General features: G+C 42.3%; 2 protein-coding genes across 3 annotated transcripts in view; one reads left to right on the forward strand and one right to left on the reverse strand.

The window, feature by feature from the left end:
• The window catches only part of itgb1a (integrin, beta 1a), a 47,052-nt gene extending 43,759 nt beyond the window's left edge, over positions 1-3,293 (forward strand). For both annotated transcript variants that reach the window (XM_072679375.1, XM_072679376.1), the window contains exon 16: positions 1,146-3,293. In XM_072679375.1, coding sequence (XP_072535476.1) covers positions 1,146-1,211 — 66 coding nt within the window. In that variant the 3' untranslated portion in view covers positions 1,212-3,293. The remainder of the gene's footprint in view (positions 1-1,145) is intronic.
• Positions 3,294-13,274: 9,981 nt separating this feature from the next.
• On the reverse strand, positions 13,275-25,875 carry cdk13 (cyclin dependent kinase 13). Its single transcript, XM_072679377.1, has 14 exons — positions 23,976-25,875; positions 21,639-22,190; positions 20,036-20,203; positions 19,705-19,844; positions 18,904-19,074; positions 18,265-18,454; positions 18,023-18,079; positions 16,800-16,901; positions 16,595-16,672; positions 16,372-16,488; positions 16,034-16,165; positions 15,723-15,922; positions 14,978-15,511; positions 13,275-14,887 (listed from the first exon to the last, which is right to left on the reverse strand). Exons 1-14 carry the CDS (start codon positions 25,070-25,072, stop codon positions 14,163-14,165), a joined length of 4,263 nt encoding a protein of 1,420 aa, XP_072535478.1. The 5' UTR covers positions 25,073-25,875; the 3' UTR covers positions 13,275-14,162.
• Positions 25,876-27,663: the final 1,788 nt, after the last annotated feature.

Raw genomic sequence — 27,663 nt, forward strand, 5'->3', positions numbered from 1 at the left:
GTTGAGAGATCTTGTAGAACAAACGCTTTTTCCTCTTTCTCAGATTTTTTCTCTTCCTCTAAGCTCTTCATTATTATTGCTGTTGTTGCTTTTGTGTTTCCTGATCTCCTGTCCTCTTTCAACTGTCCTTCAGTGTCATTCTGTCCTTCTTCTTCCTTCTTAGCAAGAGAATCCAATTTACAAGAGTCCTATTAATAAGTTCCAGAATCCAAACTATGGACGTAAAAGTGCCGTTCTTTAAGTGTGTATTCCTCTCCACTCTCCTCTGCATGGCCCTGTGTGAGGATTTGTGTGTGATTCGCTCTGTAGGATGTGTGTGATGTATTCTGTGTAAGATGTGCATTTGTACTATTTGTATTGGAGGTCAGTGTGCAGTTGGAGGGGAGAGCCTCGCTTTGGTGTTAAAAACATACAGTCTTTGTCAGAATAGGTTTGCATAATTGTGTGTGTTAATGTGTGGTTTTATCAACTGTAAATTTTACTGCAGCATGCATTAATGTACTTTTGTCCTGATTGCCTGACTACTCTAATGCAGAGCATGACTGATATTTTGGAATATTGCATCAATATATTGGATATTTCTGAGATTTGACAATATGTGGTTTTATTATTACCAATGCATCAATAATAACCCAACTGATTTGGTTGTGCCTTTTGGATTATTACTCCAGTATTCCTCCAGATAATATTCTGTACATACTTATATATCAATATTACATGTTAAAATATTTTTAATGCAGAGAACTAATAGCAAATAAGAGAAAAGTAACACAAACTTAACACTGTGTAGTTCAACCCCCTGTGCTATATTATTTGTTTTATTCAAAACAGCAGTGTACTGCGCTACCACTATGGCCTTGGGGTCCTAAGTTTGAATGCAGAATCAGGCAGATTTGCCATCAGTCCTCCTTATGTGTTAGGTCCTTATCTTCAGTGTCGGGAGCATTGCTAATGCAAGGGGGAGTTATGAATGGGTAGGTTAATTGGCAGTACCAAACTGGGAAAATAAGGGAACAATTAGTGTCTGTATGATCCTAAAAATGTTCATCTTGGCCGGGCACTGGTGATTTTAATAAACTTTATTACATTTCTATGATGTTCTCACACTTGTCTGTTTTTCATATCATTATTTCTTCTCTTTGCAGGGGGAAAATCCAATCTACAAGAGCGCTGTTACAACTGTGGTCAATCCCAAATATGAAGGCAAATAATGGACGCCTCCACTGTGCTCAGAACAGTATTCTTAAGTTGACATTTTTCAAATATTATTTTCTTCCATTTAAATCTTCATTTGACATTATTTTGTAGAATTGTGCATTTTCTATTGTATCACTGCATTAGGACACTTACGCTCATATGCAAATCTTTGGACACTTTGTAGATTTTCGAAGCGAGTGTAATAGAAATATGTCTATATTATGTTCTAAATATGCCACATTTTAGACATATTACATATTTGATACATATGAAATATGCCGTAAACTTCCTACATGGACATTTCATGTTTGTGCAGAAGTAAAGGATGTGTAGTTATTTCCCCTTTCCCATTTGATCGGGGTGCCCAAACTTCTGCATATGACTGTATGCACCTCCTCTCAATTAATTGCAAAATGTGTACAGTTTGTATAGACGTTTTATTTGCATCTGTGTTTTTTAAATACTGATCAATATTTCCTTTACCTGCTCACAGGACAAACATTTATGCATTACATAGCCATCCAAGACCATTTCATTTAATATTGTGAAGCAAAGACGCCTATATAGCGTTCGTAAGCGGTACATAAAGTATAGGACAAAATTTTATGAAGATTGTTAATGATTATGTGATTATATGTAAATCCTGATCTGTCTAATGATTATGCTGCATTAGACTGGGTGTATGAATATGATAATGATATGAAACATGCCATTAATGGTCTGAATGTCACGTCTCATTAATGCCTGGACACACCTGACAATCAGGGTACTGTATATTGTTCTTATTATCTTTTTTATGTTATTGAGTGCATCATAGCTACATGCGTTATGTGTATCACTAGTATACTATGAGCTAAGCTATAGTGTTATCAAACATCTATTCTGCTGGTTCTGCTGGTATGTCTTTTAGATATATATGTTATATATATATCTATATATATATATTTATCAGTGTCACACAACAATCTTGTATATCATATATAACTGTATTATATATCTTTACAGGAGAAAAACAATGTTTAACCTTCTAATAGAAGTCAGTGTAAAAATATTTAGGAGCATAGTGGTCCATCATATAATCTAGACACAATATGAAAACACAGATTTGAATCGTGAAAAAGTGGGAAAAAATGGTAAAAAAGTTAAATAAAATAGAGATACAATGTGTTTGCGTGACAGTAAATATATATATATATAATTTTTCCCCCCTTTTTTGTGTACTGTAAATGACTTGTTCTGAGCAATTATGCAACTCTGGATGTATAATCAGACTCTTACAGTAGTCCAGTAGATATTCTAGTTGGCCAGTTCACTTTTCTATACACACTACTGTTCAAACGTTTGGAATCACTTGTCATTTTCTGTTTATTTAATTAGCAATATTTACTTATACAATAATTACACAATGTAGATTTAAATATTATAAACCAAACATTACAAATACTGGTTAAAAGTCAGTCTCACACACCATTACAAGAGTAATGTAATATAATTCTTTATTTACAATAATTGTGTAAGCAGACAACAGTGTAGCATTTATTGGATTGAAAACATGAAAACATCTATTTGAGCTCTGTTTCCAAACTTTTAAACAGTAGTGCAAGTATGAGTATTTACAAAATTCATACAATGTTAGATTTGTTTCTAATGGGCCTGAAGAGGGTCCCATTCTCACATAGCGATGCATTGACATTCATAGACTTCAGTTGATAAGCAAATTGGTTTGAAACCACTTATGTCATTTTTTGTATTCAATGTTTAGATTTGAGAAAAATATTTTCACATTAGTTATGCCATGTACCTTTGTATTTTTCTGAGATTGAATGGTTTCATTTTAAAGGCATACAGTAATGTACACATATTTCATGGCATAAATTGTATTCATTGCCATTTTCTTATTATTTTCAAGCAGCATCTAATAAAACAACTGGAAAATACTGACATTTGACACATATAATACAGTATTACAGTACCTGAGATGCCTCAAATGCTAGCTTGCCGAGTATCTTATTTTGAAGTGCCTTTTCAACATGTTCACTTATTGTCATGCTGTTTTGAATTTATTTATTAAAAACAAAAATCTCAACAAATGAAAATGCCGTTATTTCTTTCTAAACTGTCTCACCCACAGTTCTTGAGAACAAGTGAACACAGAATACTCTGAATACTCGCTGACCACTATTAGGAAGACCTGTACATGTACATGTACATCTTACGGCCCAGCAGCTTCAGGCGATGTTCACATCAACCATCGGAATGAGGAAAAATGTGATCTCAGTGATTTGAGCGTGACATGATTGGTGGGACCTAAAGGCCTGAACTGCTGATTTTCATGAACAACAGTCTCTAGAGTTTACTCAGAATGGTGTAATAAAGAATTCTTAGGCTGGACTGATGGACCCTGTTTTTCGTTAAGGTACAAGGATGGTAAAATTAAGTAAAAATGTGGCACCAGCAGCATGAATCCTTAGACCCAACCTGACTTGTGTCAACAGTCCAGGCTGGTGGAGATGGTGTAATGGTGTAGGTAATGTCTTCTTGGAAAAATGTGAGTCTGTTAATGGAGTATTGTTGCTGACCATGTGCATCCCTTCATGACCACAATTTACCATCTTCTAACGGCTACTTCCAGCATGATAATGCACCATGTCACAAAGCAAGAGTCTCATAAACCGGTTTCATGAATATGACTGTGAATTCAGTGTCCAGAATCCATTAAAACACCTTTAGGATGTGGTAGAAAAGGAGATTTGTAGCATGAAAGTGCTCCTGAAAAAATCATCAGTCATGTCAACATGGCTGTTATGAGAGCAAAAGGAGACTGGTGAGTGTCTACATACATGTATCAGAGCCCGGTTTCCCAGAAGCATCTTATTGTTACAATCCTCCTACCTGGTTGAAAGAGTGTTTAGTGTGTGAAGCTTGTTCAGTTGCTCAGAAATTTTAATAATAAAATAATATAAATAAAATAAATAATAAGTAATAAGTAGTGGTTTGGTGGATGTCAGGGTTCATTTAACCATAGCTCTGCTTGTGACAGCCCTGTTACTATTTATAGTTACCATCCAACACACACCTAGTTTCCCAGCCAGTATGTTCATGTGGGACTCACATGGGTGGGTCATGGACTAGGTGGGTTCTAGGAAGGCATGGGCTCTCAGAGGGTTGTACATAGATTTTTACTCGGATCCAGTTGGGCTTCCCAAATGGGCCCCATTATTACAGCCCATTTTTAATCTCACATGGGCCCCATATGCACAATATGACACATATTGGGCCCATGCTGAACCCCTCCTGGTCCCTTCACTAACTATTACTGACAGAAATGAACAAAACATTCAACCCAAGAAAAGTCTGGAGCCAAATGTTGCTTCTCCAACTACCTCACAAGACATTACCAATGGCCATTTTAATAGGTTTGGGCACCCTGGGCACATTAGTGACCCCCAGCTTTTTCTGAAGTGACCTTTTGGATGAGTTGGAGTGGAGCTTGTGATCCAGAATTAATCATTCTCATGATTAGATGACTAGATGCTGAAATCAGTCAAATCCTCACAGCTAGTTAGCATGTTTTAACAGCTAGTGTAAAGCCTGTCTAAAAGAGCAGAGGTTGTTACTGCAGCAAAGGTGGGGTTTTAGAAAAAGATACATAGAAAAAGCAGGTGTCCATTAACTTTTGGACATAGGGTGCATATAGTAAGTAACAGTACTAATGAAGCTGTTAAGCAGATTTAAGCAGTTCAGTGGGATTAACGTTTGGGTGACGAAAGCCTCTGGGATGTAGTTGATTGTCTGATATCCTAGCACATCTATCTCAGAGAAGACGGAGTAAGCAGAACGGGGGGAATCATCAAGGCCGTCTTGGCTGTGTCTATTCAGGGGGACTTGAAGGTTGCGGTCAGTCGTCTTTGATGTTGTCTAGTACTGCAGTTTGACTATCTACTGTAATGCTGGTGAGCTAAACCGAACAGTTCTGAGGAGGTGAGGACAGACTGCTGAAGTGGTAAAATGCTGACTTTTACATATCATGAGGTTTTACAGTGTCAGAGATGTGACATTTTTACAGTGTGCTTTTATAGTGTGGGAGTTCTCTTCACTGCTGCCTGAAACTTCCATGTGCAGGCAAGTGCAGAAGACCTTCACAGAGCACTTTTAATACAGGTCGGAGTAAGTAGGCTAAATTATGGTCAGGAGCATTAATTATAATAAGCTAATACAATAGCCAGGACAACTTACATAATATAATATCAACAGATAAATAGAAACGGAAACAGAAACTAGTCTAAAAAGTAAGATTTTAAACGTTTTAAAAGTCTGCTCTGAGTTTGGCTGCCCTGTAAAAGTGGCAGCTACTGTTTGTCTCACTGCAGGTAAGACAAATGCAGGCCTGCAGAACATTAAGACGTAATGAGAAACTGAAGTATGTTTAAATATTTATGCATTTAAAATAAGCTATTATTTTCTAATGATCATTATTATTATTATGTCTAATGAATATTATTTTGAATGGTCACAGTCTTGTCTTGACAGTTATCCAATCCTCAAGAACAACCATGAGGAAAGATTCACTGTGCTCTCAGTACTCACTACTGCCCTCTTTTGGCTAGGGGGATTAGATGGGATGGAAGGTAGGTGAGTAAAATCCCATTTAGTATATATATATATATATATATATATATATATATATATATATATATGTGTGTGTGTGTGTGTGTGTGTGTGTGTAGGTTTGTGTGTGTATATATATAATAATAATAGTCAGCCAAATACAAGTCTAATACTGAGTAGGTCCCCTTTGTGTCGCCACATCAGATCTGACACTAAAATGCACTATATGGACAAAAGTATTGGGACACATGTTCATTCACAGTTTCTTTTCAAATTAAGTGAAATTAAAAAAAAAAGTTTATTCTGGTTCTGCTGGAAGAACCATATTAACTGGTTAAATCTAAATTTTGGAGCATTGCTGTGAGGATCCCACCTCAACCCCAACTTATCACAAAAGTATTAGATATAGCACCAACCATCATTCCAGAGAACACTTTATACCTTTACACCCCTTTAGAAAGTTTTATACCTCTCTAGCCCATGCCTGGAATTAGGCATGGTGCCAATAGGTTCATGTTAATCTGCTCAAGGGAGTCCTATTATATTGGCAGTACTTCTTTACAGGGACTACAGAAGCTGTATGTGTGAATTCGTACATCTGATTTTCTAAGTGTAGATACATACAGTTTACAGCATAATTACTGTTGATTTGATTAATTTATTTTTTTTTCCTGTTAAATGTTAAATTCAGAAAAAATAGTAATTGTGCTCTAAAATGTGCAGAAAATCACCACATTCATGTTTGTTTTATAAAGAGGATTTGCTCACTTTTTCACTACATTAACATTATATTTAAAGCATTATGTGAAGTGGCATAACTACATTTTGGGAGATGGACCACACTCCAAACTCTTCCTTAACCTTTTCTATACCCTCCACTCTCACTTCACCTTCATGACAACAATTTTGCACCCACCTTCACTGCATCTCCTCCCTACTTCTCCATGGCTCACCTCAGCTACTGGGGCCCGACTTCACGCACCTACCAGCAGCAAAGTCTTCTGAGTTTGCCTCCCTGTCCAGCTTTCCATACTAGCAAACTATTTATTAAAGTTTTACACCAGGAAGCCCAATACAAGGAGGTAAAGGAAGTAAATGACAAATATATTGATATAGGGACCCTTAAGCCCTTAAATGGCCAAAGGCCTGCCGATGGGCCAAAAGTTTACTATTGCTATGATGAATAGCCCTAGCTGTTTGTAAAGACGTCCCTGTAGTTACTGAATAATACGCCTTAGTGTGCGATAAGCCTTGGAGTGTAAAGAGGTTAAACTAAAGTCATTGACAATTCAAATATTAAATAATGCAGTTTGCACACTCTTCAACCCCTTATAGCACCTTTAGTATTAAGAGCATAAGGCAGAGGCCCAGACTGGAGTATTTGTAGAGTTAGTTCCCATGAAGCAACAACTTTTAGTCTACTTGGAGGGTTTTCCACTAGATGTTGGAACATTTTTGCAATGATTTGACTTCATTCAAGCCACAAGACTATTAGTTAGATTAAGGTACTGCTGTCAGATGATTAGTTCTGGATCACAAACACCAGTCCAATACCAAAGATACTGGATGGAGCTCCTTCACTCCAGAGAGCACACTTCCACTGATCCACAGTGCAATGATCAAAGGTAAAGGTGCACATACAGCGAAATGCATGCTCTGCATTTGACCCATCTGTGGTAGTGAACACACACACACACACAGGGTGAAAGGCCTTGCTCAAGTTTGCCAAGCCCAGGTATCGAACCAACAATCCTGTCATCGATAGCCCAGAGCTCTAACCGCTGAGCCACCACTGCCCCAGGGGCCTATTGTCTGTCCAACCCTTGTTTGGCATTAAGCGAGACCTCAGGTTCATGTGTGGCTACTCCAGAATATCCCATTCTATCTATGGATTACGCTTCTGGGCATGTAGTGTACTTTAACACAGCTGGAGCTGAGGGTATAACACATGAATGCAGTGAAGGGGCTTGCTATTTTCTAGCACTGCCAGACAAAAACAATGACGTAAACGTACAAGAACCTTACCTCAGATTCCTGTAGGAATGTAGAGCGTTGCAGACTGCAGACTGTTTGAGCTTGTGTCCGGACAGAGTGATTAATCTGAGAAACACCTGCTCTTCACGGTGGAAGTAATCTACAAGGTTCCAAGACATTATACATGTTTCTAAACAACACACAACCCAGACAGAGTCCAATATGCAGAGCTCTAAGTTCCGATGATTCTGATAACATGGACAGAGATTGCAGACTGCAACTTGGAGTGTGTAAAAAATCTAAACACATCCACAAAGCTATTGCATGTAGAAATTGGAAGACCTCCAGCACATGACACTGATGAAACACCATCACTAGTTTTTTTTCCCCACACAAAGAAGCCATGGCAACAGTCCAGCATCAGAAATTAGATTCAACTGGATGATGCTATAAACCTCAAGATGATCGTTTGTCTGAAGCCTCAGGCAAGTTTCCTCAGGTCCACGACTCAAAGCCAAGCAGAACATACACATTTTGCTGCTCTCTTTATAAAGCTGATCAGATGCAGAACACTTTTTTTTTACACTTTTTTTACTGTAACAAAATATCCAAGAGTACTTTTTACTCTTTACATTTTCATATAGGTCTTCAAAGTCCAGTTCAACGTTTCCATCAAACCTATTCCTTAAAATGAGTTGATTTGTCTTGCATTGTAAAATGCAAGACTACCATTCGAATGGATCGAAGAATAGCCAGAATGGCAAAGGCTCAACCAATGATCAGCTCCAGGATGATCAAAGACAGTCTGAAGTTACCTGTAAGTACTGTGACAGTTAGAAGACGCCTGTGTGAAGCTAATCTATTAGCAAGAAGTCCCCGCAAAGTCCCACTGTTAAAACAAAGACATGTACTGAAGCGGATGCAATTTGCCAAAGAACACCTCCACTGGCCTAAAGAGAAATGGAGAAACATATTGTGGACTGATGAAAATAAAATTGTTCTTTTTGGGTCCAAGTGCTGCAGACAGTTTGTCAGACGACCCCCAAACTTTGAATTCAAGCCACAGTACTCTCTGAAGACAGTGAAGCATGGTGGTGCAAGCATCATGATATGGGCATGTTTCTCTTACTATGGTGCTGGGCCTATTTACTGCATACCAGGGTTTATGGACCAGTTTGCATATATTAGAATACTTGAACAGGTCATGTTGCCTTACGCTGAAGAGGAAATGCCCTTGAAATGGGTGTTTCAACAAGACAACAACCCTAAACACACCAGTAAACGAGCAAAATCTTGGTTCCAGTCCAACAAAATTGAGGTTATGGAGTGGCCAGCCCAATCCCCGGACCTTAATCCGATAGAAAACTTGGAGTGACATCAAAGATGCCGTTTCTGAAGCAAAACCAAGAAATGCAAATGAATTGTGGGATGTAGTCAAAGCATCCTGGGCTGGAATACCAGTTGACAGGTGCCAGACGTTGGTTGACTCTATACACAGATGTGAAGCAGTTCTAAAAAACTGTGGTTATTCAACTAAATATTAGGTTAGTGATTAACAGGAATGTTAAAGCCTAAAAAAGAGTACATATTTGGAGTTCGTAAAGACAAATGCAGACACTGCTAATTTTTTGAACAGCCCAATTTTCATTTTTTGTTATTTTCTGTAAAGTAGTTAAAAATTATATACATTTCTTCATGTTTTGATTTGGAAAACAGTATACAATGTTCCCAATGCATGGAAATAAAAACTACTATAAAGATTTTCTGCTTTACTAATGTTTTTAAACACACTGCTATTATTTTGAACACAACTGTACATACACAGGTGAATCCAATTATGAGAAGGAGGTTAAGGTGGGCAATTGCAGGTTTTTATCCTCTTTGTATCTTCTCTAAAGAGTGGCAACATGGGAGCCTCAAAACAACTCACAGATGACCTGAAAACAAAGATTGTTTAACATCATGGTTTAGGGGAAGGATAAAAAAAGCTATGTCAGAGATTTCAGCTGTCAGTTTCCACTGTGAGGAACATAGTGAGGAAATGGAAGACCACAGGCACGGTTCTAGTCAAGGCCTGAAGTGGCAGGCCAAGAGAAATCTCAGATAGGCAGAGGCAAAGGATGGTGAGAACAGTCATAGTCAACCCACAGACCAGCTCCTAAGACCTACAGCATCATCTTGCTGCAGATGGAGTCACTGTGCATCGTTCAACTATTCAGCACACTTTGCACAAGGAGAGGCTGTATGGGAGAGTAATGCAGAAGAAGCCTTTTCTAGAAGAAGCCACAAGTCGCTTGAGGTATGCTAAAGCACATTTGAACAAGCCAGCTTCATTTTGGAATAAGGTGATGTGGACCAATAAAACTAAAATTGAGTTATTTGGACATAACAAGGGGCGGTATGCATGGCGGGAAAACAACACAGCATTCCAAGACTAACACTTGCTACCCACAGTAAAATTCGGATGCGGTTCCATCATGCTGTGGGGCTGTGTGGCCAGTGCAGATACTGGGAATCTTGTTAAAGCTGAGGGTTGCATGGAATCTGCAGTGTGATTTAAAGCGGGCTGTCCATGCTCGGAAACCATCAAACCTGACTGAACTGGAGATGTTTTGGAAAGAGGAATGGTCCAAAATACCTTCAACCAGAATCCAGACTCTCATTGGAAGCTATAGGAAGCATTTAGAGGCAGTTATTATTTTTGCAAAATGAGAATCTACAAAATATAGAAGTAATTTTACTGTTGGGGTGCCCAAATTTATACACCTGCCTAATTTCGTTTAAATAATTATTGCATACTTTCTGTAAATCCTATAAACTTCATTTCACTTCTCAAATATCACTGTGACAGCCAATGATTTATAAAGGAAAATCATCAAAATTATCAGGGGTGCCCAAACTTTTTCATACCACTGTATTCAGTTACATCAAGAGGAAAACTCATCATCTGAAGGGTTAAAAAAACCAATCCATCTGGCAAAATAAGGAGGGGCTTCATGTCTCATTCTCTTAAGTTGACCGGAACTTGGGCCATAAGGTGGAATCTCTGAGAAATTTACCCAACAGAAACCGAACATTTACCATGTTGCAGCCTCACAGTGATTATAAAGGTGTGCTTCTGACTGTGAAACACTCTCATCTACTGAATAACCAATGATGATAACCGAGAACCATACAGCCAACTTTCTGTACAGTCTCAGGCCTCAGAAGCTCTCAGGATCCGAACAGAGAAGGTGTTCATGTTAACCTCTGAAGAGCTTCAGTATTGATTATCTTGAGGAATTTGTAAGTGGGCCAGAGACACTTAGGAACGGTTCAAGTTATAAGTTATAAGTAATAAGTTTGAACCAGTACACAACTGTTAATAGATCATATAAACTACAAAACCTAACGATAATTAACTACAATACTTCTGTGATGCATCAGTCACTGCAGTAGAGCAGAATATAGAAGTGACACTGCACTACAATCCTAATATATCTGCATTTCATTCAGGAAGCTTCGTAATTAACCCTCTAGTAAGGCTGGGCAATATGATCATAATCATGATATACAACATACTTTTCTGAGCATACTGCCTAAGTGTGCAATTCCTTCCTGAACTAAGTCCAGTTTGATTGGATGACGAGGCATCTGCGGGTGAGCATATAGTGCTGATCATCATGTATTGTGAAAAGATCTTTAAATATGGGGATAACATTTTTATCATATCACCCACCTCCACTGTTCCTACTAATATACATTCCCTTCCTCCAGCAAGGTCAGGTTCCAGTATTGGCATGTAAATCTTCCTTAGCATTCCCTATCCTTTCCCATCATTCTTTAGCAATTCAACACTGCAAAATTTTGAACATAAGGAACAGTCAGGTGATGGTTGAGCTCAAAATTAGTTTGTGTCTGTAAACTATACAGCTGCTGTCCAATGAAAACACATAGCTCCATTTCTATCCATTTTATTCTCCATGGTTTCAACCCTGTAGATGTTCTGTACACTGTGTAAATGCTTCTAGATGAATGGACCAATAGAAATGCTTTAAATTACTGGGAAGAAAATATCATTTTACATTGACTTTCATTCCAAAGTCAATTTCATTCATTTTGGATACATGTTTTTCTTTGGACAGGGACAAATGAGCAGAAGTGTGCACATTAGACAAAAAGGGTTTGATATAGGACTGCAAAAGTGTTATTTGGCTCAAGATCAGAAATTTGGCTCTAAATAGAAGCATTTTAAGAAGGTTCTTTATAAAAACCCATCTATAATGATTTTCACCACATTCAAAACACTCCTCAATCTGGCAAACAACCGTGTAAGCACTCAGGCTCTTCTTTGAGCTGTTTAGGGGTTTATATAGAACAATTGCCTTTAATAAAGAACCCTCAAACCATGTTTACGAGTGTCCTTTTTGTAAGAAGCTCTCATTTTAAGCCTCTCATTGTAGGAATTTGTTGTTAATTGCTCCTTTCAACAGGACGTTTTCCTGCTCTATCAAACTCAAGAGGAAAAAAATAAAGCTAATCAAGCCTGAACGAGTCGCAGCAGGAGTCTCTGTCCAGGTAAACACACTTCTCTCTGTGTGTGTGTGCAGTGCAGGAGCACACCAGGAGTGGGATGACCCAACAAATGCCTCTGTGACGTTAAGTGGAAAGCAGAAGGCATTAGAGCTCATTATCTACCTACTGGAGTAATCCAGGCCAGTGGCCCTAACACCCCTGATTGAGCTCATGGAGGGTTTGATAAGGAGCTGAATCAGAGCAGGGAAGCCACCAACACAGTTCAACTACAGACATTTACAGACCGTACTGCCAGAGGGTTTTACAAAAGGGGTGTTCGTATGCCACAGTGGTGTGCTCTGACCGTCTGTGAAGTGCAGTAGTAACTAAAAGTGCTTATATTCATATTTACCGTTAAGGCCTTTAGCAGACGCTCTTCTCCAGAGCGACTTACAAAAGTGCTTTGCTATTTACCCAAGAAAAACCTCAGCTAGTTTGAATATGCTAAAATTCAAAGATACCTCCAAGTTTAGACTCTACTAAACACAAGCCAGTAAGGTGACCACTCTGCTATTCACCCAAGTACTCTCAGAAGAGGTGGGTCTTCAGTCTGTGTTTGAAGACAGCAAACGACTCCCCGTTCGGACACCCAGGGGAAGCTCGTTCCACCACTTTGGTGCAGGACAGAAAAAAGCCTATATGCTTGTCTTCTGTGGATTTTGAGGGATGGCGGGTCGAACCGAGCCGTACTTGAAGCTGGAAGGGCTCTTTGTGCGGATCGGCTTTTGACCATTGCCATCAGGTACAGAGGAGCTGGTCCTTTCTTGGCTTTGTAGGCCAGCGTCAGGGTTTTGAGAATCTGATGCGAGCAGCTACAGGAAGCCAGTGAAGAGAAATGGCTGAATGTAGGAACATTTACAGCTTACAGTTTGTTTGTTTTTTTGTTTTTTTTACAGTGGTATTAAATGAGCTAAATCAGTTTACAAAAAGAGATCAAACTGTACATTGTTGGCATTTCTTTAATAAACATTTGCCAAAGAAAAAAAAAACATCTTAGTAAAAAAACAAAAAAACAACATTGCAGCTCCTCTCCTTTTTGAAACTGGATTAAATGTCTTTTAGTCTCATTTCACAATGGCTATAGACAACGGCTGGTGGAACAGGTGAAAAAATACAGCTTTGTTCCATTCAGTTGTTCAGTAGACATACCGATTTTGAAGAAGGCTAGTCACACAAGTGCTGCCGATCTCTCTGGAGTCCTTTTTTAAAAAGCCCTCCAGTGAAAAACTGACTGAGCCCACCAAAGTTGAGTCATTGGGGAGAAAAAAAAAAATAGATATATATAAGAGGGAAGGAAAAAAAAAACTACATTACTGGTCATTCCATCTTGTGCAGATACAGCACACCATTCATTTCATACCTTTTGTTTCTGCCTACTGGAGTCAGTAGTGCAAAACGTTGTAATACTAGTCTGTCCTTATGTAATTAAAGGAGACACTAAGGTACAGAGAATAAAAACACTTACCGTGGATGGTAAATGCACACTCAAAAAGGTAAAATTTAATTTAAAAGACAGCAGTAGGATAGATTTCCAAATCAAAGAGAGGGGTAGATGATAAAAAACAAAAACAAAAAAAACAACAAAATACAGACGAGAGGAAAAATACCCCCCTTCCCCCTCTACTCATCCCTCCAGATGTAACTCAAGCCACATTCGCACTGGTGTGCCCCTTCCTGCAGCCATCATTAGAATTATTACAAACTAAGTGTGCCTCTGTAGTGCACTCAGTGCTGGCTTGAGGGACAGCAACTGCTTCTGTCTTTTAGAGTCTTCCTTTTCTGAGGCGCAAGTCTGTCACCATGTTATTCCTCCCCGACTCGGAAGTCAATCAGTAAGGGAGTCCCCTGCCCCTTAGTGCTGCAGTGTTCAAATGAGGGACATAGCCAAGTGGGAGAGGCGGGGCCCCAGGCTGGGAGGGTGAGCTCCAGGCCTGGCCCGGAGGGGGTGGAGGTATAGAAGGGGGCGGGGGTCCTCCATCCTTTTGGCCAATAGCAGGGTTGTAGAGATGTATGCTGGTGGGATGAGAGGTGCCCTCCACAGGTATAGGGCTGTGATTGTACTCAAAGCGATGGTCCTTGTCTCCACTAAAAACCATACTGCCACTGCCTCCCCCTGAACCCCCACCAGTACTCCCAGCACCTGCCGCCCCTCCATGAGCGAAAGGCTCGGAGGTGACGGAGGCTGAGGCAGGTACATTTGCGCTGCTGCCAAAAGCCTCCCTCAGAGCATGGGAAGGCATTCCTGCTCCCATCATGTGACTGAGGTAGCTGTCTCCAAAGCCTGTAGGGGGAAAGGGTGGAGGAGGCGGCCGACTATAGTCGGCCCCATATCCGGCTCCCTCCGCGCCTCTAGGCGGGGGAGGATAATCTGGCTCAGGTGGTCGCGGTGCATCTCCTGCTTTGGAGGAGGACAGACTTTGCTTGGTGTCAGGGGCGTGACGGTAGTCCAGATCGGCGCATGGAGGGGGTTCTGGAGGTTCTGGGGGTCTCTGGTCAGGAGGCAAGATGGATATAGGCTCCAGGGCTCTGGAAGATGATCCACTTCCATCTGTGACTGAAAGACAAGGGCCAAATTGTAGAGGTTGAACGATCACTTCATTTCAAAAGGAAAAAGCCGACATACTGACAAAATGTGAAGATTTACCTGGTGAGACTGGGCTGGGCTGTTTAATCTCCGAAGATAGTAGGGGGGCGGCGGCAGCAGCAGAAGCAGACCCACTGACCACGGCAGAAACGGCTCCATCTGGGCCTTCGGTCCCAAGGACGTCGGAGTTCTGTTGAACCTTGAGAAGCTGAGCAAGCAGCATAGTGACAGCGGTTTGCGTGACTGCTGCCGAGGCCTCTCCATCAGGCTTGCCCTGCTGCTGAGGAGTCGGGGGTGACGGAGGCTTGGGAATGGGTGGGGTTCGAGGAGCACCTCCCAAAGTCTGGCTAGGCTGGGGTGGTTTAGGTACCTTAGACTGCGAGAGGGGAGGTACAGGAGGTTCTGGGGGCCTGTCAGGTTCAACAGGTCCAGGGAGAAGGGCCTTAGTGAGCTGCTGTAGAGTTTCTGGGTTCATCTTGAAGCCCATGGCCTGGGACAGCTGTGCAGGGCCAAGCGGGGCACTCTTGGACTGGAGCAGGTTTAGAAGCATAGCTATCTGCTCCTGGGTCAGTTGCGAGTTTGGACCTTTAGGGTCTGAAACAAACAATGAACTTCTTAGAGCACAACAACAAGAAAATGGTACACATCCTTAGAGCATCAAGAAGAATTATAATAAGGTTCCATATGAAGTATGACTGAGAAGATCATAAACAGAGGCTACTGGTGTTTGTCATTCAGCTGTAGAGAAGAAAAAAAAAAAAAAAAAAAAAAGAGGGGGTGGGGGGGTGGGGGGCATTATACCTACCCAGCAGGGCGGCAGCAGCAGCAGCGCTGGGGCCTTTGTGTCCCCCTGCAGCAGGGAAACCCTGAGGCGTGTTACTGCGGCTGTCGTCCAGCCCCAGTTCTTTCCGTGGAGCTTTCGGAGCAGCCAACTCCTCTGGCATCTGTTTCTGCCTCCGACGCTTCTTACTCCACAACTCATGGCAATCCTGCCAAAGAGGAAGACTGGAAAGAAGAAAACGTTTCAATGAGAGGGACAAAGACAAAGATATACAAGAATGTGTAGAGTGGAAAAGAAATTCTGCAGACAGAAAGTTAATAAGATGGCACTCTTACTCTGGTGGGGGCATCTTGGCTGGGTCCACATCTCTCAGGAAGTCGCTGTTGAGAGCTTGTTCTGCTGTACAGCGTTTGCTGGGGTCCAGGGCCAGCATGTGGTCAAACAGGTCCAGTGCTGTTGGAGGAATACTAAACAGAGGAGGGTAAGGAGATTAATGAAACAGTCCTTTATCAATAGAGGAGGGGGAAGAAGTCCCTTCCAGTTAAGAGTTGTCAAGTCGTTAAGAATAAGGTGCTTATCTACGCCAAGTTCTTTCCTAATATCCGCCAAATCAGTGTGCTGTTATTAACAGGTCTATTAACTTCTCTAAAATATGACGTTGGTCGTTACTCACAATGCAAACTCCTCGCGTAGCCTGCGTCTGTACTGTTTCTTTGGCTTCATGGTGTTAAAGTATGGAAGTTTGATCACATCTGGCCACACAGCAGGACAAGGGCTACCACAGATACGACTGAAGAAAACAGAGCAGAGGTGGTGTCATACAATCACACAAACAACACTACACTACTGATAAACTGCTCCTCTGCTTTAGTTGTGTGAAAACATATTACGTTTACCTGATTAGCTCTAACTGTGCCAGCTCCTGATTGGCCTGAAATATTGGTTTCTTTGTGAAGAGTTCACCGAGAATGCACCTAAAAGAGCAGAGGAAATAAATATTAGATTATTTCACCAATTAAACCAAAGAAAAAAAAAAACAAACAAAAAAAACATTGACCAGTTATCTCCATCTAGACTTCCAGCCCTGCATTAGCATCTTACCCGCAGCTCCACACGTCGATGGCAGGAGTGTACCTTTCTTCTCCAAGCAGTAGCTCAGGCGGACGGTACCACAGAGTGATCACCTTATTGGTGTAAGGCCGGCTGGAGGACACAGTCAGTAAGTATAAGTATTGCATTTAAAGCAGCACAGTTCTTAAGCAACTGTTAACAGCAGAACAGCTTCAAGACAGGGCTTTATATAATAGGTTGTGTGCAGGAACACACATTCATTTTTTGAAAGACCTTGTTAAAGCCACTTAAGATTTGGTCTTAATACCGAATTCATTTAATGCAATACACAGAGTCACATATCGAAAGATTTCCTTTTCAGAATCATTAAAAAAAAAAAAAGATCATTCCACAAATCCAAAGTCACTTTATTTTCTCGAAACAACCTCTTAATCACCATGACTCTATTAAGATGTTGTTCCTGGAACTAATATATATTGAGAAGACAATTATCAAACAGCAATTTACAACATGACTGTTTAAATTGATTATCATTCATATTAGCATTTATAATGAGTATATCTTTATGTTCCAGGTATGCAAATTGGGTCTCAAAGGGTTCAATTTGAGCATGCTGTCATGGGGTCAAAGGCAGTAAATGCAGTATGTGGCTGCATCAGTAACTTGTGTAAACTACTGTAATTGGCTGGAGGCAAAAAACAACAAAAACACAGCTCTTCATATTAACCCCTTATGCTCCTGACTGTCATTAAAGCATAAGGATTACTAGTCGGTAAAGACATGCAAAGCAATGCAAACTGACTGAGACGTTTAAGTTGTACCAGTGGGGGGGAAAGGAGAGCAGAAACCAGAGATGGTTCTGATGAGTTTAAGAGATAAAATGATGCTCTTGAGCATCTAAATGAGTTTAAAGCTGTTATTTTATGGTAGGTTTGCTAAATAACGCTGCTTTAACATTCCCCTGCAATGCATAAGTGACCCCTTAGGACTCAATGTGTTTGTAATGTGATGTCAAATTTAAGATCATTTAATACTTAAGGATTTCTATTTAAAAAGTCAATTTAAGGTTACTAATGCTATAATACTCCATACTGGCATTTGTGTTTAGAAGCAACTAAGCTTAGAGGATCTTTCGGATCCTAGTCTAAACAAACTAGCTAAGGGTATTTTCTGAGTAAACAGTGAAGCACTTTTGTTGGTCATTCTGGAGAGCATAAGAGCATCTGCTAAATGCCTTAAATGTAAATACTCACCTTTCCTCTGAATTGTAGAGTCTAGCCAAACCAAAATCTGCCAGCTTTATCTGGCCCCTAATGAAAAGAGGGTATTGTATTACGAAAACAAGTGACATTTCACTCATACTGCACTGTGCACAGTTTTCAAACAACTACTTCATTTCAAGTAAATCAACATAAACTACATCAATGTACTCTGCTAAAGAACCATATATCCATCTGTATTTCCCTTCATATTGTAGCACTTGAAACACACTAACTTGTTATTGAGCAGAATATTGGAGCACTTTATGTCTCTATGCAGGAAGTTCTTCTTGTGGCAGTAGTCCAGGCCCTCCAGCAACTGCCTCATGAAGGATTTGATGTGACTCTCGTTGAAATGGACCAGGCCAGATTCCAAAAGGCCCATCAGGTCATGGTCCATGTACTCGAACACCAAGTAAAATGCCCCTGCCAAACAGATCAAAATCACCACATGATCAGCTGCACAAACATGGTTTTAATTCACAATGAAACATTTCAGATTCCTCTGGAATCCCTGCATTTTTTCTAGCTCCTACTTATTCAAAGAAAATAAAGTAAGCACATTTGAAGAGCCACTAGGCAATTTCAGAGAGCATTAGCTCACTACCTTCAACAGCTACTAAGCCTCCCCATCATAAAGAGCACTCTCACATACCCAGTAATGGGAGGCTGTCTAAACTGTGCTCAGTATTGTGCAGTAGTGTGGCATTCCAAAAATCAGCGAAAGAGCCCATACCTGACACAGTGCGTTTATGATGAGGCATATATTACGCTGGCAAAGGGCGGTTCTAATCAAAACTATCACCTATGGATATTAGAGAAATGCCAGCTCTACTAACACCTCAGCTTTAGTTGAGCAATTTGCTGAAACCTACCTTTATCATTCTTGAAGTCCAGGGCATCCTCTTTGTCTGTGACAATCTCCTTCATATTAATAATGCTCTTGTGGTTGAGCTGCCTCAGGATCTTGATCTCCCGGATAGCTGTGATGGGGAAGCCCTCCTTCTCATTGTCTAATCGGACTTTCTTCAGGGCCACCATCTCAGCTTTAAAAAAAACAAACAAAGGTAAATGCATGTCAAAAGTCATTGCTTTAAGCCATAATGCACAGAACATCTTACTGGGAGCTAGTGTGGGGCGAGGACAATAGAGTAATACTAACTATGTACAATATACACAAACAATAGGTTCTCAAAAAGTTACCTCTGTTCAATAGCATTACACCTAGTTACTCTTACTTTCGGAACTACTTACGAGCACCGTGAGGGTTATAGTGGCCTTATGAAAAAGTCTACACTCCCATAGTAATACATTTTCATTTAAAAACTGTCATCAACAGAAATAGGATGTCTTACTTGTTCTGATGATCTAAAACAACTAACATATCTCTGCTGTCCAATAAAAAAATATGCATCTCCCATTTTTGTCCGTTTACGTTTTCTATATAGTTTGAGCCCTGTAGCTGTTCTGTTCACTGTGTCAATAATTCTGGATGAATAGACCATTAGGAACACTCTAAATTACAAGGAATAAACTCTTATCTTACACAGACTTCCATTCAAAGTTAAGAACATTTTTGCCTTCTCCTGTAAATTCACCAGTTTGGAGATACGCGTTTTGATTGGACAGCGATAATTTGCTGTTTTTAAGTTAGTCCTGTTAGAGACGTTTCTTACCTGTGTCCTTATCCTTGGCTTTGTACACTTGTCCATAGGTACCTTCACCAGTGATCCCAATGATTTCAAACTTGTCAACGCACCTCTTGCCCCAATCTATCTCCGTCTCCTTAATCTCTCCAAAGCGCGGCCCACATATTCTGCCAAAAAGCCAGAAATATTCATTTAGCTCTATATTTAGAACATTATGTAGGACCTGCGGTGTGACTGATTTGTAAAACCTGAATTTAAAAAAAAAGTGACATAAGCTGTTACTCCCCACGCAATAGCAGCAATTTGTTCTCCCCATGAAAATTGCATGTGTTCAGGAATACAACTACTTGTAACATACTTGGGTCTTCTGCGCAAAGCGGTAGTCTTCTTATCCTCTGGTGGGCTATGGGGTGACCCAAGGGTACTGCCCGGCAGTTCAGGTGGGAGAGGAAGGTCAGTGAGGAGGTGGCGAGTTTTCTTTTCTGGTTTCTTCTTCCCTGAGTGTGCTGATAAAGATTCCTTCAAGCTGCAAAAACAGACCAACAGATGAATAAGTGCAATCAATAAATTAAAAAATAAAATAAATAAAAAAAATCAACGATGAGAATTTGCGAAAACAACGAGGTAACATTGAGGGAGAGAAACACCTCTGGTATATATTCACAGCAGGTATATGGTATGGTATATAGCTTTTCAATTTTACGCTTGTACAACTTTGTTGTTAATAGAAAATTTGCTACAGCTTCAGACTGTATTTAGCTGTAGGAAATGATGATGAACAAGGTTTTTTTGGTTTACTGATGCAGGCACACATATTTTAAGCTTATTAGAAGACTGTAGTGAGCTAAATTACTCACTACACAAAAAACAGTCACACAGGAGGTTAAATACTAAGAAAGTATCTAGTGAAACGCAGCCAGTTCTAACGCAGCCAGTTCTAGCACGCTCAAGCAATTCACACCCCCTTCACAGGACAAACACAGGAGCCCTGCACATGAGAAACAGTCCCAAAATTAAATCCAAAGGCAATACCCTAATCTTCATAAAACCGCATACTGATGATTAACTAATAAATGTACCAACTAACATACCTATACAAATACTGGCATAAGAAAACAATCCTTGTCTTTACATAGATAAAATATCTATCAGGAGAACACAACATTGAGAATGCCTTCATTTTACATTCAACAAGTTGTTTCTTTATTTTGTTAGAAACTTCCACCAAGTTATCTGTTGATCACATAGGCTTTCACATCTCTCTTAGGGGGGGGGTGGATTAAGCGAAATTCCAGTTTTGATATCTTATGGAAAATCTATGTTTAAAATGATGACTGGTGTGAACTCCCTCTGCACGTCTGCCTGCCGTTTTAGCCATTGTGGCAATCTTGATAGGCAGAGACAGTTCACCCCAGCTGCCAGTTCTCTGCATGCATGTGACCATCATTGCACAGATACCGACACAGTATTGGCATTGTCGCAGACACTGGCACTCAAATTCAGTATCAGCAATAAAGAAGACTGATACCATGAAGCAGCTTTGGAAGCAAGCAACATGTCGGCCTTGTGGGATTATTTATCACTTGAGACAAGCAGTAACAAAAACACCCGCAGCCAAATGTGTACAGCCAGTACTTTGAAGGAAAGGGTGACTGGAAATCTGTTGAAAACAGACAGGTTGAGTTTAAAGAAGTAGTTAACTCTGAGGTTTAGTACCCATCTACATAAATAAATTGAGTACACACAACCTAACGCTGCCTTATTTGTACTGTGGAAATCGTTCTCTATAAGACAAGATCATTATCTACATTACCTACATGTGACTTGATGTTTAACTGGTGATGCGGAGTCATGTAAAATGTTCCCTAACGATTCGACAGTGTGTGGGCGTCACTAACAGACACCAAAACCACCAACCAGGCTGCATAATGAACCACACACAAACAAACCATGTTACAAACCTATCAGCTCCATCGATGTGTTCTAGGAGGGTGGGAGGCAGAGGCAAGGAGGAAAGCGAGGATGCTGGAGGGATCCCTCTCTCCTTCTCCTTCCCCTGAGAGGACTGGCCTTTCCTTTTCTCCTCCTTTACCCTGCCCTCCTTGCCCTGCGGTGGGGCCTCTGAGCTGCTCTTGGCAGGGCGGTCGATGGGGGACTGAGGCTGGCTGGACACAGGTGTTCTAGGGCCTTTCTCAGACACCGGTGGTGGGGAGGGAGGCCGTGTCTTCTTGACTGCGTGGTTGGTGATTGGGCTAGGCTGGGGGGCGCTGGAAGAGGAAGAGGAACCCTTTGTAGGTGTGGAGGCATTGCTGGAGCTCTTGACGCGAGCCGCCTCTGCAGCCTTTGCTCTCTTCTGCTTGCTGAGCTCGGCAGCCAGGCTGCTCTTGAAGGTAAGTGTGCTGGGAGAGAGGCTGGAGGGTCGGCTGCGGGAGCGAGAGTGACGGTGGCGGCTCCGGGAGCGCGAGTGACGCGAGGACGTGTATGGGCTCCGGCTCCGCGATTTCCCTGGACGCCTGGTATTTTGACAGAGCAGAGAACATCACGGATTAAGTAAAAAGGGAAAGCCATCAGAAAACAACCAAGACTGGAGAGTGTTCCCAATAACACAGTTCCAAACACAATGGGGTTCCTACACTCCACCAAAGTGCCACCTAAGCTCTTGGCACTAGAAGAACTAGAAGAAACACTAGCATACTGAATTACAATGACCATTTGGGTCATGGAAAAAGAAAAACAACAACTAAAGAACGCTGAAAACTGACGGCACTGTGTTTCCATGAAGTGGATTCATTCTGAATAAAGATAAATGCAGAAGAAGCCACTTAAGATCAGTTCTGCAATGGTGCAATCACAGTCCCAAAACCTAAAATTAAAGCTTTAAAAAATTACTTTTAGTTGTCAACTAGGGTTTTCTACTGCCAGTGGCTATCATATTGATGGAGATTGTAAAAAAAGTGAGTTTCTCAAAGGAAGAAAAACACTCTCTCGTTGACTCTACGTTTATTAGCTTACACCAATCCACAGAGCCTACAATTATCAGAAACCTGGAGAACAAACTGGGGATAGTCTATATCATGCTAAAGGGCCAGGCAATATTCTACCATTATACCAATTACTTAACACACTTTATTTTTTTTCTTAGCCAGAAATTGAAGAACAGTGACCAACTGCATGTTGCATTAAAAGAGTGAAGTTTTACTGGATTTACTCATCAAACCTCAGGAACATTAAATAGGGTGATATGTATTATAAGTGTATGGTGAAACCAACAGTAGCATTGTGATATACTCCTTCAGTCCAGGCCACATGTATTGCTCTTCAATACAGGGAAACTCAACCGGGGCAGAGTTCACTTCAGTGCTGCACATTGTACTTAGTTAAATAAGTTACAGGAGCTACAACCCAACATTTTAGACTCCCTAGAGTTAAGGTGATACCCAGGGGCCTAAACTGATTAAACACTGGTTAAAAACTTTTCTACACTTCTCTGGTGGACATTAAATTAGCACTCAGCACAAACCTTTCCAGTGATAAACCTAAATACTATCTGAAGGGGGTTTCCCCAAGAACTAGCACCAAAAAGTTCAGATTAAGCTGTGGGTTTTCTGGGTCTTCCCTTGGAGGTAGAGAACATTAGGATGGTGTTTAGACTTAAACTACTTAAACTCTTTTACTCTACAATACAAAATTACTGTGTAACAAGTGGTTCCATAGTATTTGTGTGGATTATTTATATACATGATGAAATGGCCATGGCAGGTTTTATGATCTAGCTCCCTCTCTCCCTCTCATATATATATATATAAAGAGCTAGATCATGAAACCTGCCATGGCCATTATATATATATATATAAGTACTCAGCACAAATACTGTAAAACCACTTAAGGGTATTTTTCACTACATTCACCTGAAGTTTAGTTTAGGCCAAGGCACAAAGCTTAAAGTGTCAGAAAAGTGGAGATCAAACTGGGAAGAGTCTATACTGAGTTGCAAGAGCTTTAACTAGCCCAACATACCTCATATTGCTCAAGGGTTGAGCAACATTTCATTGTGATAGATGGCCCCAGTCCACATTATCTCAGGCGCAGTGGACCAGGTTGGAAATGCACTGCACTGTTTTAAATAATGTGGATTAATTATGGGCTGCAGACTGAAGACAGATGCTGAAGGAGTCTTACTGAGACTTATTGAGAGCTCACAACTCTATTTTATTCCCTTCTGATAAGCAGTGTTGGTCTGCATTGTGAAAGAGAGAGAGAGAAAAAAAACACCCTGCTGATGAAAAGTTTGGTGTTACCTCAGCTCTGGACTTGGACTCAGGCTCTTACGGTAGGGACTCCTTGACCTCCTCCGCCCGTAAGGACTGGAGGCGTTCTCCCACTGCTCGTAGGCCGGGCTGGGGCGCCCGTAGCTCGGGGAGCGGCGCCAGGCGTACGGGCTGCCCGGCGAGCGCTTCCTCTTGGCGGCCGGGTGCGAGCTGGGCGACTTGGTGACTCCGTAGGCGCCGTACAGCTCCGTATCGCGGCCGTAGTAAGTCGAGTTGGGCGACTGCCTCTTACTTCCATAACTGGGGCTTCTCCTCGATATAAGCTGGTTGTAGGAGGGGGACTGGTAGCCGCTTCCGTACGTGTAGGAAGCTCCATATGGGCTCTCGGCTTTGAAGCCCGGGCTCCTCCTGTAGGCCCGTAGCTCCTCACGCTCGTCCCTGTACGCTTGCGGGGTTTCCCTGTAGGCTGACGGCGGCTCCTTCTTGTCGGATCTGCTACGGCTCTTGCGCCGCTTGGAGTCCCGCTTATCCGCCGTGGGCTTTTTCCCATTGCTGTCGTGGTTCCTCAGCCCCTTGGCGCCGCTCACACCGCGATCCCTGTCGCGGCTGGAGCCCTCTTTCCTCTTGCTCTCCCGCTCTGCCCCAGCTCTGCCCTTCTCGGCTGAAGTCCTGGTCTCGTCCCGCTTCGCCTGCCGCGACGCCTCAGCTTCTCTCCGTGACCTCCTCTCCCTCTCCGGCGGCGACGCGCCGGTGAAGTTCGCGCTGCTCTCCTGGAGCTCCGCTTCGCTCAGCCGTTCAGCCCTGGGCGAGGGGCTCGCCGAGAAGCGCTCGGACTGCGAGCTCACGTCGTCGTACTCCACCAGCCCGTGGAGCTCATCCCCGTCCCGGTCACCGACCCCCCTCCGCTCGCTGTCCGCACTCTCCGCAGCGAGCCACTGCTCTCGATCCTTGCCGCGCTTGTGCCTCTTTCTCCGGCGGGAGGAGGACGCCGAGCGCCGCTTGTCTCGGTGCCGCTCACGCTGGCTCGAGTTAGCCGTCGCGCTTGCCGCCTTGCTGCGCCTCTGCGTCCGCTGGCCCAGGGGGCTCCTGCCTCCCCGGCCGTCGTGAGAAATCTCCGGGTTAGGCATTTAAAAGAGGATGGTGGACGTGTACGTGTGCTGAGAGCCCGGTGCCTCGGTAAACAAAGCAGAACATTTGAAGAAGCGGACTCGGCTGGCAGCTACACGCAGCTACAGCTAGCCAGCGCTGCGAGCTAGAAGCAGCAGCAGCAGCAGCAGCAGCAGCAGCCCTGGATCCTCCCCGCGACGACTCTAGCCTGGTCCCAGCCGCACGGAACACACTGCATCGGCGCCCTACGAAGAAATATCCGTCGAAAGGAGCTCCTACGGGGGTTAAATGGCTGAATATGGAGCCCGGAGCTGCCGGCTCATCCTAATCCCGACAGCCTAGCCCAGCTAGCCTCAGCCGCTAACTTTAGCAGGCGACCGCGACGAGAGGCTCCTCCAAACCGCCTGCCATGATCCGGGATTGCTGTTTTTCCCTTAAACGAAGCTTGCGTTCAGTTCCCGAAAAAGCCTCGTCAAATCCAGCCCTCCTTAAACAAAACAGAGAGATTTATTAGACCACCCGGGGGGGAAACTTCTGGACGCTTTTTGCCCCCAACACCGACTCTCACTAACGAGGAAGTAGCACACAAGGCAGCGTTAGCTTCGTTGCTCTGACCGGAGTGTGAGCCATGCTCGGCAGATTCACCACGATGAAGGGGGGAAAATATTCCAAACAGGGGGAAACGTTCAGCGTCGAGGACGCCGGTGGTCTGTTTGCGCTCTGAGAGTAGTAAGTAATGCCAGGTAATTATTTAGACTCAATTGTAAAATGATTTCATATAAATTCAAACGAAACGTACCGACCCTCGTGTAAGAGTATGGCGTTTGAGTCCACAGGGCCTGTTGGCTCAGTGAAAGGCCTCCACTGGAGATCCGGCCGGGACATTAACTGCTCCGCCTACAGGGGGCGCTCTCCCACGCAGGCACACCACATGACACCCAGACAAAAACATGTCCGTGCCAAAAGGGGGCTATATTTGCCAACAATTGAGCTTATTGCTTAATTCAGTAGGGCGAATTGCCATAATGTGGGACACCTACGTTTTATGCAGTTTCTTCTTCAAATAAATAAAAGTGAATTTAATGAATTTCAGGGCTAATTTTAATGTATTTTATGCTTAATCCATGTTAAAATTGGGATTTTCTACTGTTAAGACTAGGAGCCCCATCAGACAGACAGAATATTGTGTATTGGTGAATGCTAGGGATAAATCAATCCATTGCATGCAGTAGTGATATCAGTGTTGTAACCATTTCATATGATCCCCAGTTCTGAGATTTTATGTTGTAATTAGCAACTGTTCAAATTTCTCTGACACTTTACACTAATCACACACAAGCCCCTCTTGGCAACTGTTTAAAGACCTAAGGCAGGAGAAAGGAGGCTTGCAATTCATGCAGTGGTGGCTCAGCGGTTAGAGCACAGAGATATCGATAACAGGGTTGTGGGTTCGATTCCCAGGCTCGGCAAGCTGCCACTGTTGGGCCCTTGAGCAAGGCCCTTTACCCTCTCTGCTCCCCGGGCGCTGGAGTTGGCTGCCCACCGCTCTGGGTGTGTGTGTGTACTCACTGCCCCTAACACATGTGTGTGTGTGAGTGTGTGTTCACTACCAGATGGGTTAAATGCGGAGGACACATTTCGCTGTACAGTCCACACTGTACAGTGACAAATACGTGCACCTTTACCTTTTTACCTTTACCTTTAAAAAAATTCAAAAGCTGAGATGGTGAAGCTGAGATCTGCAAGATGAAGAAGAGAACTGCTCGTATGCTGGGAAGATTTAAACATCCATACCACTGCTATGAACCTGCATGGAAGATAGCTTAGAAGGGTGGTGCACTGCTCTACTGTGCGGCGTTGCTTTCCCAAACATAATCTTCATATAAAAGGACCCTTACCTGTGACCTCTTCACAAAACTAGAATAGAAAGTTTGAGAATTCCACAGAATAAAATGTTCCCTATGCCACAAACAAGAGAATATGCAAATTGATTAAGACAAAAGGCTGGCTTTCATAGCTAGGTAACAATATTTCAACAATATTTCAAAGGGAAGCCGTAATCAATCTGCCAGGAAAGAGGATGAAAGTGAATGTTGACTTCAGACACAGTAAAGACAATGCTAACGTTCTCAGTGCGGGTTCTCAGTGCAATGTGGCAACTTCCAATGCTTTAAGTACGTTTAATTTAATTAAGCTTTGATTTAATTAAGTTTAATTGTAAGTAACTGCTTTTTCATGTTGAGTCCAGGAAACATTTGGTCTGCTTAAGTCCCGCCTTCTCATCGCCACTATTGGTCTACAGGTACCTGCATCTACATCAACCATTGGTCTGACTGCTTAAGTCCCGCCTTCTCACCATCACTATTGGTCTACATGTACCTGAATCTACATCAACCATTGGTCAATCTGCTTAGGTCCCACCTTCTCACCATCACTACTGGACTACATGTACCTGCTCTACATCAACCATTAGTCAAACACAGTCCTACAACTAAGACCTATTTGAAGCTCCCCCTACCCACAACATCCTAACCACTATGGACGCCCGTGTTGAAAACCAAATTATGGTCAGCCTAGTGGCACACATACATACTAGACTCTCACCCCCAAC

Source organism: Salminus brasiliensis, chromosome 5 (genome assembly GCF_030463535.1).
Source record: "Salminus brasiliensis chromosome 5, fSalBra1.hap2, whole genome shotgun sequence".
In the NCBI taxonomy this organism is placed as follows: Eukaryota; Metazoa; Chordata; class Actinopteri; order Characiformes; family Bryconidae; genus Salminus; species Salminus brasiliensis.